This window comes from Podarcis erhardii (genome assembly GCF_964252035.2).
Source record: "Podarcis erhardii genome assembly, chromosome: 6".
NCBI classification, from domain to species: domain Eukaryota; kingdom Metazoa; phylum Chordata; class Lepidosauria; order Squamata; family Lacertidae; genus Podarcis; species Podarcis erhardii.
In genome coordinates this window covers 86,659,029-86,676,926 of record NC_138510.1, presented here as the reverse complement: position 1 = coordinate 86,676,926, position 17,898 = coordinate 86,659,029, and the positions used below count along the sequence as shown (strand labels likewise).

The 17,898-nt window shown below is 42.7% G+C and overlaps 1 protein-coding gene across 2 annotated transcripts in view; it reads right to left on the bottom strand.

Annotated features, from left to right (window-relative positions):
• Window positions 1-1,937: 1,937 nt before the first annotated feature.
• The window catches only part of BRINP3 (BMP/retinoic acid inducible neural specific 3), a 263,578-nt gene continuing 247,617 nt past the window's right edge, over window positions 1,938-17,898 (bottom strand). For both annotated transcript variants that reach the window (XM_081865868.1, XM_081865869.1), the window contains exon 8: window positions 1,938-3,339. In XM_081865868.1, coding sequence (XP_081721994.1) covers window positions 2,223-3,339 — 1,117 coding nt within the window. In that variant the 3' untranslated portion in view covers window positions 1,938-2,222. The remainder of the gene's footprint in view (window positions 3,340-17,898) is intronic.

Sequence of the window (17,898 nt, the reverse complement as noted above, 5' to 3'; positions counted from 1 at the left end):
TATGCACTGTACTTTTCAAGCAGTATAATACTACTTTAAGCAGACATGGTTTCCCCCAAAGAATTCTGAGGACTACATTAATGAATGTTTAAAGTTCCCTAATCTGCTCACAGAGTTACACTTCTCAGAGAGAATTCATTGTAACGATCAATCCTGCTTCCCAGGTATCTCTGGAAATTGTATTTCTGTGAGGGGAGCACCTAACTATTCTTAGCAGTGTTAGCCAAATAATAATAATAATAATAATAATAATAATAATAATAATAATAGTAATAAATTATTTATATCCCGCCCTCCCCAGCTGAAGCCGGGCTCAGAGCGGCTAACAACAATAAAAGTAACACAGCATTCTAACATTAATTCATTTTCAAATCAATTCAAAATCAAATTAATGGCGACCATTGGGCTAGAGTTCTGTGAGGATTACCAAAGGATTACCAAAGGAGGGGGTCAGACTGTGCCTTGGCCCAAAGGCCTGGTGGAACAGCTCTGAGTTTGGGACAATAGAGTAGGATATGGGAGAATATACCATATCCCGCAAGTAGCTGTTTCCCCCCGCAAGAGCACTGTGGCATTGTGCAATTTTGGGCACTGTGACATTGTGCAATTTTGCACTGAGAGCTCGCCCCCTCCCCCCCCAAACCCCACATTTGTTCTGGCCTGCGAATTCATGCAGCGCCCCAAAATTCACAGCCTCAAAAAAGCACCTCTCTTGGACTCTGTGTTCTCACAGAGGAACACAGACTCAACATGTTGGAGGGTATGAATTCACAATTGTTTAAAGTGGTATGAGAGTGCTTTAAATATATAGTGCCGATGGGAGCTCATGTTCTGGTACAATTTGAGCAGGTTTTTATTTGACACATGAGAATACTCAAAAGTCATGTATTTCTCTGGTATAGCCATGGTATTCCCAACCATACTACAGTGTGTATGGTGTACTAAGGGAAGGGTAGCACCTCTGGTGGGGGAAATGTTGTACTCCTTCTGGCATAATTTGTCCACCTTGGTCCCCACTCTGCTCTCACCAGTGGCTCCTAGAAGCTGTCATCATGTGACAGTGGCTACACCTTGGGAAAAGGCTTCGACTGACTGGCTAAACCAGGAAAAGGTAGCCTATGGGTATATATCAGAGCCTCTTTGTGTTCACCAGAGCCCTGGATTACCCTGTTTCATTCTGGGAGGAAATTGCCCGACTGCTATTTTTATTGTATCCCATGTGAGATTAGCACAAGCTTTCTAGTCTTCCCCACGACGGAAAATATAGCCACTTGAGCCATACGTACAACTCAGCACAGCATACTGAAAAAGACAAGGCCCTTTTCAAGTTTCTTAGGCAAGCAATCCATCATTAAGAATATTGCCTTGCCCCATAATACCCACCTGACCACTCCTGTCTGCAGAAATGGCACTTTCACAAGTGCTGTATAATTTTGATTTTACACATGCAAGGAATGGAACCTTTAGTGTGGCAGCCTCTACACTTTGAAACTCTCTGCCCATTGATATTAGTACCTGATTTTATTTTGCCATTTTTGAGGCTGACTTGTTTTTAATGTCTGAATTTATCTATCATTTTAATGTATATATATTTTGTAAACTACTTAGGGGTTTTTGGCGATTAAATAGTGCCTAAATCCTGTTAAATAAAATGGGAACAGTCAGATGACTCAAGTGCTACAGAATAATTTTATGTTATAACTTTTTAGCTTTGTCTTGGCTGGCTTCCGTATCAAAACCAAATACCTCTATCTTGTCCACCAGAAATGGTCAGAAATGCAATATCAAGAATGCTATTCATTTTTTTTTCCGAGAGGGGAAAATAATGAATCCCACAGCGTTTCTTTTTAATAACTGTTCAGCTACAAAATTTTATTGGTATCCTTTTATGTTCCCTCTAGAGGATGTAATGCACAAAAGCATTGCCACGGAACATATAAAATTACAAATGAAATTTATTGTAAAAAGTAGAATGTCTCCTAGACTGGTGTCAGTATTTATTTTCATTCATAAAACAAAGCCAAAAAAAATTTGCAGGTATAATATATTCATTTGTCAGCGAGTTCATGGGTGTAAATTGCCATCCAACGTTATTGACTGATATAAGACAGATATTGAAAAGACAATTTAAATGTACTCTTCCAAACATAAACTGTTCCACAAAAGCACTGTAAAAACTCCGTCATGGTTTTTATTTTTTCTGTTGTGCTTCACACTTATGGTTAACTACATAATTTGGTTGTGTCATAATCCACTGTGTTTGGCAATTTGGCATTGAAGGCCTGCAAAGCAGATTGAATTCTCACCACCTCACTGGTAGACAGCTTGAGTCTATGACGCAGCAGGCATGAGAAAAGGTCTAGACGACGTTGGCCAGGTGGAGAGAGTTTATTTACACGGTCCCTTATCTCTAGTAGCTGCAAGAGAGCAGAATCCTGGGATCCCTGAGTATAAGGGTAGTCCAACTGCAAAATCAGGTCCCGGATTGCTTCCGGGTCAAAGTGCATGCTGTAGCCGAACACTTGGATGTTGTTGATTTTCATGTAGCCCAGGTTCCGGGAGGGATCGATAAACTCCAGCGGTTCATAATAGATGCTCTCATTGCCATTGGGACCATTCGACTTAATACGACTCCTCAAGTAGATGTGGACCGTTTCAAAAAAGGTCTTCCACTTGTTGCCTAGAGTCAGCGTCCAGTTATAACACTGAAGCGGTAAGTCCAGTTTAGTCCGCTCCCAGTCTGGGAAACTGTTTTCATTGACAGGCATAAACCAACTCTCGGAGTGGCTGCCTCCAAAAGGGTTGACGTAAACGGCCAGGACAGGCTCCAAGGTGCTGTTCTTTGTTAGGCAAATTTGGAGAGAAAGACCCAAGATCATGTGGACCAGGCTGGATTTGTACTTGTTGCTCTTCAGAGTAAGGAGCATCCTTTTGCGCCAGGAAGGGTCAAACCAGCTATTGAGACGCATGTCGTTGCTGATGAAGATTGCATGGACCTCAATCCGGCGGTCCGTTTTCTGCAATAAATACTTCATCTCCAGATCTTGGAGGTCTGTCTCAAACCCAATGTAGTGCTCCGTTGAGTCTGCCACCTCAGGCTTGCAAAGGCCTTGGCTCAGCATATACCCGGTGTTACAGGTCCCACAGCGGGTACGGTTGTCAGGGGCGCAGGATAAGCAGGCAGAACCATCTCCCACAGCGCAGGGCAAGGAGCCAAGGCAGGCGACCTGGTCATTTGGGCATGTGCAAGAGTGAGTCTCTTCAGAAAAGCTGCCGAGGAGGCCATTCTCATTGCAGTAAAGAAAGGACTGGATACGGTTCAGCCAGTAGGCAGAAGACCTGTGAAGCAGAAAAAAGCAAAATGCACAGTAAGATGGAACCATAATAATAATAATAATAATAATAATATCCCACCCATCTGGCTGGGTTTCCCCAGCAACTCTGGACAGCTCCCAACAGAATATTAGTAATAATAAGAATAAAGCAATAAAACATCAAACGCTAAAAACTTCCCTAAACAAGGCTGCCTTCAGATGGCTTCTAAAAGTCAGATAGTTGTTTATTTCCTTGACATGTTGGGAGGGCATTCCACAGGGTGGGTGCCACTACCAAGAAGGCCCTCTGCCTGGTTCCCTGTAACTTCGCTTCTTGCAGTGAGGGAACTGCCAGAAGGCCCTTGGAGCTGGACCTCCATGTCCAGGCAGAACAATGGGGGTGGAGATGCTCCTTCAGGTGTACTGGGACAAGGCTGTTTAGGGCTTTAAAGGTCAGCACCAACACTTTAAATTGTGCTCAAAGGTAGCCCCACATGGAGTGCATTGCAGTAGTCCAAGCAGGAGATAACCAGAGCATGCACCACTCTGGCGAGACAGTCTGCGGGCAGGTAGGGTCTCAGCCTGCGTACCAGATGGAGCTGGTAGACAGCTGCCCTGCACACAGAATTAACTTGTGCCTCCATTGACAGCTGTGAGTCCAAGATGACTCCCAGGCTGCGCACCTGGTCCTTCAGGGGCACAGTTACCCCATTCAGGACTAGGGAGTCCTCCACACCTACGCGACCCCCTGTCCCCCCAAAACAGTACCAAGATTCTAAGCACTTTTGTTCTACAAAGAAAAAGACATAAACCACCATAGGGTGGGCACTGGTGGTGTTATTACTCTGAAGGAGCCAGATCTACACGTTGGGTGGAACTGAGACATAAACTTAACTGTAACTTTTGCAACATGTTAAGGAACAAATTTTTGCTTGGAATACGTGTGCTTCCCTCCCCAGGCACCCTCAATAAGTCCAAGTCTGGGTCATCCTGAGCTCTGCTCAGTGGTCAGCTAGATTCTTCAGGAAGCCAACAAGCAGAACATGAACCCTCTCCTGGTGGAGTTCCCCAACTATTGGTATTCAGGGGCATATTTACACTGTTGGTAAATATATATCCATCTTTACTAGCAGCCTTTGATAGCTTTATTCTCCACGAATCGTCTAATCCCCCTTGAAAGCTGTCCAAATTGGCAGCCATCTCGACATCTTGTGGTAGTGAATTTCATAGTGTTCGCTGAAAGATTTCCATATTGTTTACTGTAGTAGTCCCAGGAATAATTTCCTGAATGAATCGTAGCACAACGATCCTATTGATGGGTAGATGAGCATTGTCTGTGCATTTTCCCCTCCATGTGCAAAACAGATGAAGATACTCCTTTATGTTTCTGCCATCTCATTTCCTCCCTTCCAAGTACAAAATTAAATAACAATGGAAACCAACAATGGAATCTGGAGAATAGATTGGAAAGGGAGAGTTTCCAGGAAAACAGACCATGTGGAATGACAATGGTTGAGACAAACAGTGATCTTCATTGTAGTTTTCCAGGATGCTTGTCCCAGTCCAAGAACTGCATGGATTGAAGAGCATATTTTGGCAGTGGCTGTGTCAATTCTGTTTAATATTGATGAAGGTTTCTGCATACCCTTTTGCTGTTCAAAACATGCCGTGGTGCAGAAAATACAAGAGGCCAAATGCACTGTTGATTTAAGAGGTGAGTAAGTCAGCATGGAACTGCTCCAGTAATTGACATTAGGGAATTGTAGTTTTTCTTCTGTACCATAAATGAGATGTTAACAAGAACATAACATAGGAAAGCTAAAAACAACATCTGAGATGAAATAGACCAGCTCAGGTATTTACTTGGATAACAGCAGTTTGTTTTGTATGATGAATTGATGATTGTTACTTCCATTCTGCATAAATCTAAATTAATATGCACTGAAAGCATTCCACCAGGCCACATAAAGTTCCATGCACATAATATCCCTTTTCCTTTATGAGGGAGGGGGAAGAATCAGGGTGCCATTTTTATGAGGTTTCACGTCACACATGTGATTATGTACATGGTAGCAGGAGTCACACTATGCTTGGCCTCCACTATTTGAAGACTGCCACAGCCTGGCTAACTGAACTGGGTCATAATCAGGTCAGGTATCTTATATAAATTAGAAAGAATTGGTTTCTTGGTGCAATTGCTTCGAAAACACTCGTTGTGTCATTGGCACAGTGAATATTCAGCGGGTACAAGGTATCCCTGGGAAAACAGGTACAAAAAGAGACATCTCAAAGATGTCTCCCAAGGTCAGAGATGCCACTTAGGGCAGAATTGGAGGTTACAGGTTAGCTGTCACTGTGAACCGTAACCTCATGTCTCTTTCTCTTCTGTAATTTCTAGTGCAGTGGTACCTCTGGTTGCGAACGGGATCCGTTTCGGAGACCCGTTCGCAACATGAAAAGCCCGCAACCTGAAGTGCTGTATCTGCGCAGGTGTACAGTGCCATTTGGTGCTTGTGCGCATGTGCGAGCGGTGAAACCCGGAAGTAACCCTTTCTAGTACTTCCGGGTCGCAGTGGAAGGCAACCTGAAAAAATGTAACGTGAAGCAAATGTAACATGAGGTATGACTGTAAATAAAAATATGTGACATGATATCATCATATCCCAATTTTTCCTGATCCTGGAAGCAACAGCCAATGCCATGGAGTGGGAATCTGGCTGTATTCAGACATGAGGTTCACTGCATTCGTTTTCTTAGTTATAATGTTAGTGCTTCTATCCTGATTATCTAATATTCCTTTTACACCACATTACATGTTGCATTATTGCTTTTTGACCAATATGCTGCCAAGTCTCACTCAATTTCAAATAGCAGGAAAGAACTATACACTGTCCCCTTTTTCGTCTTGCGAAATTACAGATACAAAACTGCCATTTTCCAAGTTAACAGGGTTGCAAAAGATTTTCTTCATCCCCTGGAAGCAATGAACATGGTAATGAGCTCTCCTAAACTTCCACTAGATTCTCAGAATTGGCTTTTATGTCATGTGACAAATCATATAAAAGATGAAAGTTATCAGGTAAGGAAACATCAGAAAAACGTAAAGCGCTGTCTGAAATACCTTAAAGCACAAAAACGTCCTGGCACATGTTTTATTTACATGTCTCTTGTTCATTGTGCGGTCTGTGTGAGTTTATGTGGATACCTTGAGCCATCCCATTTGTCACATGCTCTCCATTTTCATCCTCTGTGACAAGAGAAGTGTGCCAATATTCTTCAAGCCCATTCTACTCCTGAAAATCTCTTAAGACGAATCAAAAGATTGAGAGTGGCCTGCAGATTTATGTAGTCCATCCCAGAACCTCATCCAATGTGTTTTTCCGCTCTCTTCTACTGCCATTGCTATTCATGGCTTCATGTTACATGTGCTTCTATGCCAATTATGGTTAACTTGTAACCAATGCTTGCAAATCCACTCCTACACTGATTTCAGTCCATGGTTCATAAAGGAAGCACAATTGGTATCAGCCATAGTTTGTGTCAGTACACTCTTATAACAAAAGAGTTTTAACTAAAAGAAAGGAGATTCTATTCAAGCAAACCCTTTAAAGCTACTCTGTGAACTAAATAGCCTGGTTCACACATAACACTAATGTGTTAACACATAACATTATTAAACCACGGTTATTTGATCGCTTTATGGTTTGTTCTCGGTTTAAAAACCTTGGTTTGTTTTAACTATGGTGTGGCATTATGTGTGAACCCATCGCACTTCCTTAACCATGGTTTGGCTGGCTATCCTATCCTACTAAAGGTAAAGGTAAAGGGACCCCTGACCATTAGGTCCAGTCGTGGCCGACTCTGGGGTTGCGGCGCTCATCTCGCTTTACTGGCCGAGGGAGCTGGCGTACAGCTTCCGGGTCATGTGGCCAGCATGACTAAGGCGCTTCTGGTGAACCAGAGCAGCGCACAGAAATGCCGTTTACCTTCCCGCTGGAGTGGTACCTATTTATCTACTTGCACTTTGACGTGCTTTCGAACTGCTAGGTTGGCAGGAGCAGGGACTGAGCAATGGGAGCTCACTCCGTCGTGGGGATTCAAACCGCCATTCTTCTGATTGCCAAGTCCTAGACTCTATGGTTTAACCCACAGCACCACCCGCATCCCCTATCCTACCCTAGATGATCACAAAGATTGCTACAAAGACACAAGGCGCGACAAGCTAATAAACAAACCACAAATTTGGAGAAACAAGCCATGGTTTCTTTGATTGCTTCTGTGGTGATCTGTCGTTATCTCCTAGTTTGTTAAACCATGGCTTAATGTTATGTGTGTATCAAGTCAATGTGTTAACCATCACCATTGATGTGGGTATGTTTAGAATCTGAAAAATCCAGGACCCTATCCAATTGGTTGCTTGCTTCTCTCCAATGCATGTCTCTTCCTACAAATCTAATAGAAATAGCTTCGTATGTGTCTTTTGGCGCCATCTTCATTGGCCTGGGGAAACTTTGCCTGGTTCCTAGCAGATCAGAAACCATGGAATGCTACATTCGCCTGCTACTGAAAATAATGTGACGGTCTCTATTAAATGTAAGGGTTATTTAGACAATAGGGACTTTTATTTCAACACTACCTAATATTTCTCTCCTTTGTACTGCTCTTGAATCATTTAATAAATATCTCAAATTAGTAACCTGGAGTTGAGTAACAGGCCTTTCACTGAAGGATCACACCCACACTGACTAGCACTACTTAGGTAATTGCTAGGAGAAGAGCAGACACCATCTTTCCCCCCTTTAAAATACTTTCATTTTCTATGGGGACTGGAATCAAGAGCTACCTTTTGAAAAAAGTGAAGATTCTGTATTTATGCACTGTATTTCAGATATCCTGCTGCTGATTCCCCCTCCCTTTTTAATGCTTTTGCTGTTGTGTGATCTATATTTTATTACACATTTATTATTATTACAACTGAATTTATATAACTATTTTAAGATATTATGTTATGCATTGACTTTTATGTTCTGTTTTATAAACCACTCTGTTGTGTTCTTTTGATGTAGCGTGTTATATAAATTTAAATAACAAATAAAACAATTTTCACGTTGTCAGGGGCTCAGGAGCAGAGACACAGGGGAGAGAGGAAATGGAGAGCGAAGGGGAGGAATCTGAGGGCAGCGTAGGGGAGTATGACAGTGGCCCAAGAGATTCCATGAGCTTCTCCAGCGATTCAGAAGATTCCCAGAGGGGGGCGCCGATGGCCAGGGCAAGGGGGGTCCCAGGGGGGACACACCAGAAGCAAGGGGCCAGCGGGGACTCCCAAAGCAGCAGCGGGAGATCAGGACCAGTTCCCCCACCAGAGCGGAGTGGGGGGGAAGAGTCCCACGAATCAGGGCCAGCGTCTCCTCCAGTAGGGAGAGAGGATGAGTCAGGGCTGGCCACGCCTCTATCGCAGAGTGAGGGAATGGAGGGGAAGTCAGGTCCAGCTACCCCCCCCCGAGGGGGGAAGCAGTGACAGGAGCAGTGAAACGGTCAGGAGAAAGGTTGCCGGCTGGGCGCGCGCGCCAAGTTCAAATGTACAGGCGCGCGGGACAGCAGAAAACCCGGATTGGGAACCAGGTCCTAAAGCCCGCTGGAGGCAGGGGGAAGACTCAGGGGACTCAGCGTCAGAAGAGTCTAGAAAGGGGAAGACCTCAGCGGACAAGCGGACCCAGAGGAGGAAAGAGCAAAGGAAGAGGTGGAGCAAGGCTAGAGTCTTAAACTGGTGTCTGGGGGGAGGAGATTCAGACGGAGCTTCAGCGGTCTAGAGTTCAAGACGTAGAGCTGGGCGCCGCGGCTTTGAAATGGAAACTGAACTTCAATAAAGACTTTTGTATATAACAAGAACTGGCGTTGGTCCTTTGTGAGCTGGGACCTCGGGCAGCTCTGACACACGTGTTCAGATAAGCTCTTAAATCATAGAGGTGGTGGCACTGCTAGTAAGTACATTTATACAAATGACATAACTGAGTAGTCCTACCTCCCAGGGGAGGCAGAAACAAGACAACCTGTTTGCAGCAAAATGTAACACAAATCCATGGTTAATAAAGGGAAGGGAAAGATCAATCAATCAAATAAAAAATGGAATGGGTGGGTGGGTAAAAGTCTTTGCACTCCCTGTTTACAAAGCATGGTTTCTATAGAGTTGTGCTACCTCTGTTGGGGCGGTTCAAACCCGACAGATCCATTTGTGGGGTTTGTGGAATGATGAACTAAAGAATGTGGGTTTGAGAGTCTAGGATACATTAATCTCAGGGTTGTGAGTTCAAGCCCTGTTCAAGTTGGGCAAAAGATTCTTGCATCGTTGGGGGCCTGAATTAGATGACCCTCGCGGTCCCTTCCAACTCTACAATTCTATGATTATTACTGTAACAGGGAATGAGAAAGAAAACAGTAAAAATGTCTTTTCTTCATTAAATTGGCAATACAGAAATGTAATTGTAATTTTGTTGATTCATTTATGAAAATGCAAGTTAAATTCTTTAGATGGAAGGCAGTCTTACTGGCTAAAGTAATAACCTTTCTTGCTAATGAATTCTACCTATACTCAGTGGAAAATGCCCCCGATCTGCACACTTGAAGACCTTGGACTCTCCCAGACCATAGCAAAACAGCTGCCTTAATTAGCCTGTGACCTTCACATTATTATCTTGTGCTGATCTTCTGCCGGTTATCTAAGGTCTGGCAGAGCGATAATGCCTTATACTTCTCCAAGATGTCAGAGCAAAAAGAAAAAAAGAGAGAGGAGACAATTTAACCTTTAAAAAGGTAGTTTTCATTATTTTTAATTAAGCTCATCAAACTTAAGTACTATATCAGACAGATAAGGAGCAGCTGTTTGTGAAGCTATCATGGTGTACTCTTATCTTCTTAACAACAGATTTGCCCTCCTGGTTGCTTATTGATTGAACAAAGTCACATACAATTTGCAGAACTCCTAGAAAGTTCATAACTTCTTACTCCGGGGGGAACGTGGCATTTAATATCGAATTTCTCCATTTGTATGTTTTAGATGCAAATGCTCTTTCGTTAAAATGCACCGTGAAATGACATACATCAATACACAGCAGGGGGGAAAATGCACCTTCCAGAACTGTATGTGTGCTTACTTATATACTCTGGGGCCATAAGGCTTCCACAGCGTATTTTCAGCAGGATGCAAGATGTTCTACTATTAGCAAAGAGGCTTACAAAATGAGACCTACCCAAATCTTTCCCAGGATGTTTGGATTCCGAATGATGGAATATAATTTTTGCAATGGCACAGACAGTTAAAGGAAAACACTCCATTTGCAATTGTCAGCTGTGGCTGCAAAAGAAGAATTCTAAACCACTTCCAGTGAATTCGGTGTGAAAAGCAAGCCCTGTTTGTGGTAAGGATAAACTTTTACTTGGGAACTCGGACTGGAGAGTTTTACTGCAGGTGATTCCATAGGCAAACTTGCATTCCATGCAGAATTTGAACTCAGTGCTAAAAGGAAGCCCATTTGCAGCAGGGATCGGCTGTCCTTGAGAGTTCCTGAGTGGAAATAGTCTAGGTAGGACTTGTATTTGATGTGAATTATAACAAGGGCTGAAAGCAAGGCGACGCCAGACCTCTTGTTAGACTTTGACAAACAAGATGGCGTGTGACGCAGTGAAAAATACAGACTTTGAGAGCAGAGAAAAGAGAGCGTGAAAAAGTGGAAGAAGAGATGCTGTACTGTTGGATTACAACAGGAAGAATGAAGAAACAAATGGAAAATAAACATCTCACACAGAAATTTACAGGATATAAACTCCTCTTGCAGAATTAAAATTGATAAAATATGCTATTACGAATGAAAGTCATGAAATCAGTGGCTGTTAAATAAAGGATCAATGTTGTGTATTGAGTCAAAGGATTTTATATCTGTATTATTATTGTCTGTATTTGCATTTGGGTAAAGTAACTGCCTTTTGGTTCCAGAGGATACAGCTACTATTGGTTCATTTAAGCTGCTGTATTTGGATCCTCTGTCTTATTGGTTTCCTCCAAAAGGCAGGACTGTGATTGCCTGATATTGTTCCCTCCAAAATGTATCCTTTCTAGCTAGTTCCCTGTCCCTATAAATGTAGCTCTCCCCTCCTCAGGTCTTAGTCTTGTTGCTTTAATAAAGAAGTGTTACTAGAGAACTGTCTCCAGCATATTATGTCAAGAGAGCTGAATTCACAAACCCCACGTCACAACAATCAAGACCAGAACTGTTGTAATTGAACTCATCAAGGTTATGGAAGCAGAAAGAAACAAGAACTTTGTACCCTGAAATCCAGCACACGGGAAGTCACCCAAAATTGTTTACTTTGGTATTTGAATAATTGGCTTTTTAAAATTATATTGTAATTTGGTATTGTGATAATGTGCCTCTTATTGGATTATTGTAATTAAAAATTAATAAAAAATATTATACAAGAAAGAAAGAAAGAAAGAAAGAAAGAAAGAAAGAAAGAAAGAAAGAAAGAAAGAAAGGCTTGCTTCCAGAGGGGAAAACGGGAGTGTTCTGTAATGTTGCTAATGGTTCATTTACAGCTGCAACTATACCTCTCCCACACCTGATATCCTATGATGTCAGGTGTGGGTGAGGCTTGGGAAAAATGGCCTTGTGGGCCAAACTGGAACCCCATGTGAGTTAAATGCATAGAGGTTCCCCATGCATTGTCAATAGGGAGAAAGGTGAAATAGGAATGATGTTGTATTAGAAAGGGCACTTAACCTATTAATGTATTGATGACTCCAGTGTTAACAATGGCAGCTTTTGTTGTTGGAAAAGGAATAGATGGCATTTGACAGCATTTTTTCAAAATAACAATTCCTAGATTCCATGGCCCCAACCCCCTCAGAAAGATATTTTCTGTTTATTATCAGTTGTTTATGTTGACGAATACTACAGGGACTAAGTCTTAACTCGTCCCACAAAGCAGTGTTAATAAGATTTTACTTTTACTTAGTGCAATTTATTGACAGGGATGTGTAATCTTCAAAAAGGCAGTGCACTCAGGCACCCTTTAAATTTCTCCTTAGTGGGAAGCAACCCTTGAAAGGATTAATTGAATGTATCTGCTTTTCATAGCGCTTTCTTAAAAGCTACCATTAATAATGGGGTAATGGATTGGAGAAGTCAACATTTGCTGCTTTGAAAAAAAGGATTCCATTAAAGAATATGTTGCAGTGACAAGTGAAAATATGGTGACTACATTCTCGAGCCTGCTGTGGCATATACTTATGTGTTATGTTGCGGGCTGAAATCCTTCCTAACATTTGTATGAGCCTCAACAAAGTTGTTTTTAATGGTTCTTGAGTACTTTAGATGACAAACTGCGGCACCTTGGGAAAAAATCAGCGCGGAAGATGATCTTTTTGCATCTTTGACTTTTAGAGGAAAACTACGCTTATGATTTATTATTTGTGATTGCAGCATCTCTGAAATAAGGTACCCTCGGCTACAGAGATAACAGGCTGTGGAATCCTGCCCGCCAACAAGTCCAGCTCCCATCCATGCAAGTGAATTCAGGATCATACCTACAAGTATTCTTTTTTTAACAAAAGAAGTCCATGAGGCTCCTGTTGATTCATGATACGTTAGGGTAGTTGAAGCGGTTTTATACAAAATTGGCCCACTGGTACATCCAGCTCAGGGGTGACTTCTAGATATTGTTGGACTACAACTCCCATGAGCTCCAACCTGCATAGCCAATGGTGAGGGATGTGTCAGTTTGCATTTCTTAGTGCAGAAAGTATTGATCTGATGCGTAGAGCATAAACGTTTCCCCTTTTTTATGGGAAATTCCCTTTTTCCGGATAGGATTCCTAGCAAGAAAAGGGAAAAGTTGACAGCTAATGGTTTATAGATCTTTTCTATTCTAATTAATTCAAGAGGGTTCTGGAAGCTTCTCTGTGTGAAAGAAACAAGGAAAAGGTATATGATGTTTGGGTTATTCCTTCAGAGAAGCTGAGTACAGCTGGCTTAAACTGGTTCTCTTATCTCTTTCTGTCAAGGTCATGCTGACTATAATAGTAGGGCCAGAAGGAGCCTGAATTTCTCACTTACTCTTTCTATCTCTTTTCTGTTTGGTGTGGTATTCTGTATATAGTGTTAAGGTTTAGTCTTATTGTAAGTTGCTATACGTTTAAGTTAAGTCTACTGCAACTGGATTTCTTATGGATAGGGCCAGTCCTGAATGTATTGGCTTTGTGACCATTATGCTCATTTGCCTTCAGTAGCAGTAAAGCTCTGTTGAATGAAATGCAATTGGCCTATTTTTTAGAGAATCCTGCAACGTGTTTAAGTTTTTGCTCTGCTAACTATACGTTGAAGTTCTACGTTGGATCAATGTTGAGTAGAATTTTCAAAGACAGGATGATGGGAGTTGTAGTCTAATGCCATCTGGAGGGCACAACGTTAGCTAGCCCTGATATAGCACTTGATGACAGTCCATGTCTTTCTAGGGTCTTTGTCTACTCGTGCTCTCTGAGGCCCTTTACCTGGAGATGCTTGGACCTGAAGCAGCAACTTTGCACTCACTCATGGAGATGCCACTCTTCCCAGTTAAGGTTGGCTCATCCACACAGGAACACTACCCTTAACTTGGCTTGGTGCTACAATTTGTATGTTGGAGGAGTAAGACCACATCTCATCCCTTCATTATTTACATGATGTGAAACGTGTGCTCCACTCAGAGCCCTGGACCTGATTCCCACAATCTAGAGCTGTTTTGGTCATTTTGGCAGATCCCTCCCCCTTTTATGACCATTTGTGGGTTGCAAATATATATATACAGTGGTACCTCGGGGTATATACGCTTCAGGTTACAGATTCCCCTAACTAGGAAATAGTTCCTCGGGTTTGAACTTTGCTTCAGGATGAGAACAGAAATCATGTGATGGCAGCAGTGGCGGGAGGCTAAAGTGGTGCTTCAGGTTAAGAACAGTTTCAGGTTAAGAATGGACCTCTGGAATGAATTAAGTACTTAACCCGAGAGACCACTGTATATATCACCTCAGAAAATTGGGGAGAGGCAGGAGATGTTTGACACAATTTTCAGGGATCAGCATACTTGCTTACCTTAATATCTAACATTACAAGGTGGCTGAGAGATTCTCAGGCACTCTGCAGCTTGCCTCCCTGCCTGGCATGAATCCTGGAATATGGAGGGATATTACATGTCTTCCCACAAGCATCCCAGAGTTAAAAGGAAGTGGGGGGCGGGGGGATCCTCTTGCATTCTCCATCATGCTACAACCTCCCTGGCCAAGATACTCCCTAAAATGCCCATAGAATAATGTTCTTCTGTTGGCATTCCAGCAAGTGCAATGTCCGAGAAGGTTGGCTGTGGAGCACCAGAGAGTGAGATGAGAACATGCCTCAGTCACCTTGTAAATTTAATACTTAAATCAAGCAACCTACAACACCTGTTTGTTTGTTTTTTAACTTAAAGTCTATTCCCCCACTCCAAGGAAGAGACAGAAAAACAAACTCTTTCCTCATCTATTCGTCATCTCTTTTGCAGGGGGTGATGAGTTTTGCACAATTGGTGGACAGAGCTTGGCACCAAATGACTACCCCCCCTTGTTTTTGAATAGGGAAAACAGACAAATCATGCGGATGAGCCTTTATGGAGGGTCCACACGCCATCTTCCATTCTCTGTGTGAGGTTACTTCACCAGATGAATGGCAGCACTGGCCAAATATTTATCCAGGCCTTGATCTCTCATCATTCATTGCCTTTTGTTCCAGTAGGTGAACACTGAAAAGCATTGTGTTCATGTTGACATTGGGGGAGATGACAGTTCTATTTGTAGAGCAGTCAAGTACAACATTCCTAGAGTGAACATGTTTACACGTGGGGAGGAATGTTTGTCCAACCAGCAGGTAAACTTCCTGCTTCCTTCTGGGCTGAGACAGACTTCCTCTGCATGTGACTAGAGATGGGTGTAACCTCACCTGTGCAGGTAATGACAAAAGCACAGGGCAGGGCAGCCATCTCTCTCTCTCTTTCACCACATGCATCGAAGAAACAACATCTACTGAGCCAAAGATGCCCTCTTGGCTTCCAGCCAAAAGAGGACAAAGGGACTGTCTTCTTATGAGATAGATTCCAACTGTATGTTACTTCATTAAGCTAAGTCTGCCTTCTGGGATCTGATTGTGAACAGAATGTGAGTAAACTCTTTTTATACTTTTGTAAAAGACTGTGTCGTCTCTTATATTTTATGGGGTAATAAGGGGAAAATACCAGAACAGTTATTATAGAGGCTTTAGCGAGCCTGAGCAAACGCATCCGTTGCAAAGTTTAAAATAAGGGGAATGTTACTCTGCTGAAATTGTGGAACTTGTTAACACAAGTTGGATAAGGATATAATCAGACAATATATCCTCTCCTGCACCCCTGAACATTCCCACACTATTGATGGTCTCATCCACTTGATCCTGCAGTCAAGGAGTGATAAGTATGCCTGGGTGAACCACCTCACAACAACTGAGAGCTGAATCTATGTATTGGACATTGCATTTGTGTCTTGTGGCACTTTAGGAACAGAGGGTGCTGCCTTGCGCTAAGTCAGGCCATTGGTGCACCTGACTCAGTAATGTGTACAGTGACTAGTGGTGGCTCTGCAGAATTTCAGACAAGGGTCTCTACCAGCCCAACTTGGAGATGCTGAGGACTGAACCTGGGATTTTCTGCATGCAGAGCAAATACTGTACCAACGAGCTTTGGCCCTTCCCCAAAATGGTTAAAAAAATACATAAGCTGGTTATGGTACAGTGATACCTTGGGTTATGGATGCTTCAGGTTACAGACTCCGCTAACCCAGAAATAGTACCTTGGGTTAAGAACTTTGCTTCAGGATGAGAACAGAAATTGCGCGGCGGTGACACGGCGGCAGTGGGAGGCCCCATTAGCTAAAGTGGTACCTCAGGTTAAGAATGGACCTCCAGAATGAGTTACTGTATTTTTTGCTCTACGTCTCACTTTTTCCCTCCTAAAAAGTAAGGGGAAATGTGTGTGCGTCTTATGGAGTGAATGCAGGCTGCACAGAAGCCAGAACAGCAAGAGGGATTGCTGTTTTCACTGCGCAGCGATCCCTCTTGCTGTTCTGGCTTCTGAGGTTCAGAATATTTTTTTTCTTCTTGTTTTCCTCCTCCAAAAACAAGGTGCGTCTTGTGGTCTGATGTGTCTTATAGAGCGAAAAATACGGTAAGTATTCTAAAACCAGAGCTATTTTTTCCAGCCAGAACTTGCTGGAACTCAGTTCTGGCACCTCTCAGGTGGGCGCTATTGCCATTGTAAGTGAAAAAAAGGAAGTGTTAATGGTGAGTTCCAGAAAACTCTTTTTCTAGAAAAAGAACACTGGCTCAAACCATGTGTATAGAACTCTCCTGTGTTGGCACTTGAATTAGGGATATATTTTTTTAAAAGGTTTGCAGAAGTGACCAGGTAAATGCAAGGCGAATCAGTTGAATGCAACATGCAGACTACATTACCACCTGAGAATGGTGGGATACAGCCCACTTAGGCCCCAATAAATAGGCTAGCCTTTAAGGTGCCAGAGGACTTAGCTGTTGTTTTTTTTATATATAAAAACTCAGCTCCAATTTACCGGGGATTTTCTGCAATTCACTCATTGGCAGGGTGGCTGTGATAAGGACGCCCAACTGGCAGAAAGGTTAGGAAGGCAATGATGTGGACTGGAGGTGGATAATTGCAGTCTATTATTGAAGAGCCACTAGCTAAAACTACAATCCCCGAGCTTCAATACTCCCCTTGCCCTGTTGAGGATTTCCTGCTGGGCAGAGTGAATTTCATTGAATAGCAATGAATCCCTGCATAAAGGTTATGTTCTCAGGCACAAATCTCGTGCCCATTAGCTTGCCAATCAGAAATCCAATTTATCCAGCTGCTTTTGATGTCCTGCTTACCCTCTCTTTGGTGAAGAGCATTTCTGTTTAATGAACATTTAAAGCTGCACAAAAGATTTCATTTGGAATCTTTCCTGCCAGTTCCTGCCTATGATATTTCCCTGCAAGGCTGTAATCTCTTCTCTCCAATGCCCAGCAGTTAGCATGTTGGGCTGCTAGGATTGCTGAGAAGCTGAGAAGCTTTGCTGGTGGATAATAATACAGGCAAGTGTTGATGGCTGAACATACTCTCTTGCTTTGAGGAGTCATCACATTTTCTCTGCTGCCAAATCTTTCTCCATTGGCTACAGGATAGCAAGACCAGTTCCATCTCCAGCCTAACATTTTCCACAAGTCAGCCTTAAAGTTGGAGAGCTAGAATTGATTTTTATGACAAATTTAAAGAAATGCCGATGCTTCTGAAACACTGCATGTTTGGATGAACTGAAGAAATCTGTTCAAGCCTTACAAGAAGATGTGTAGGCTTCTAGAGCAGCTGCTAGAGTTGCAACTACAAAACTCTAATAAAAGTCTGCAACCAAGAAATTGCCTTGATTCCCATTGCGGGTTTCAATCTTCACCCTCCCTTCAGCTATCCTTCATCTCTGTCCACATAATGCCCCACA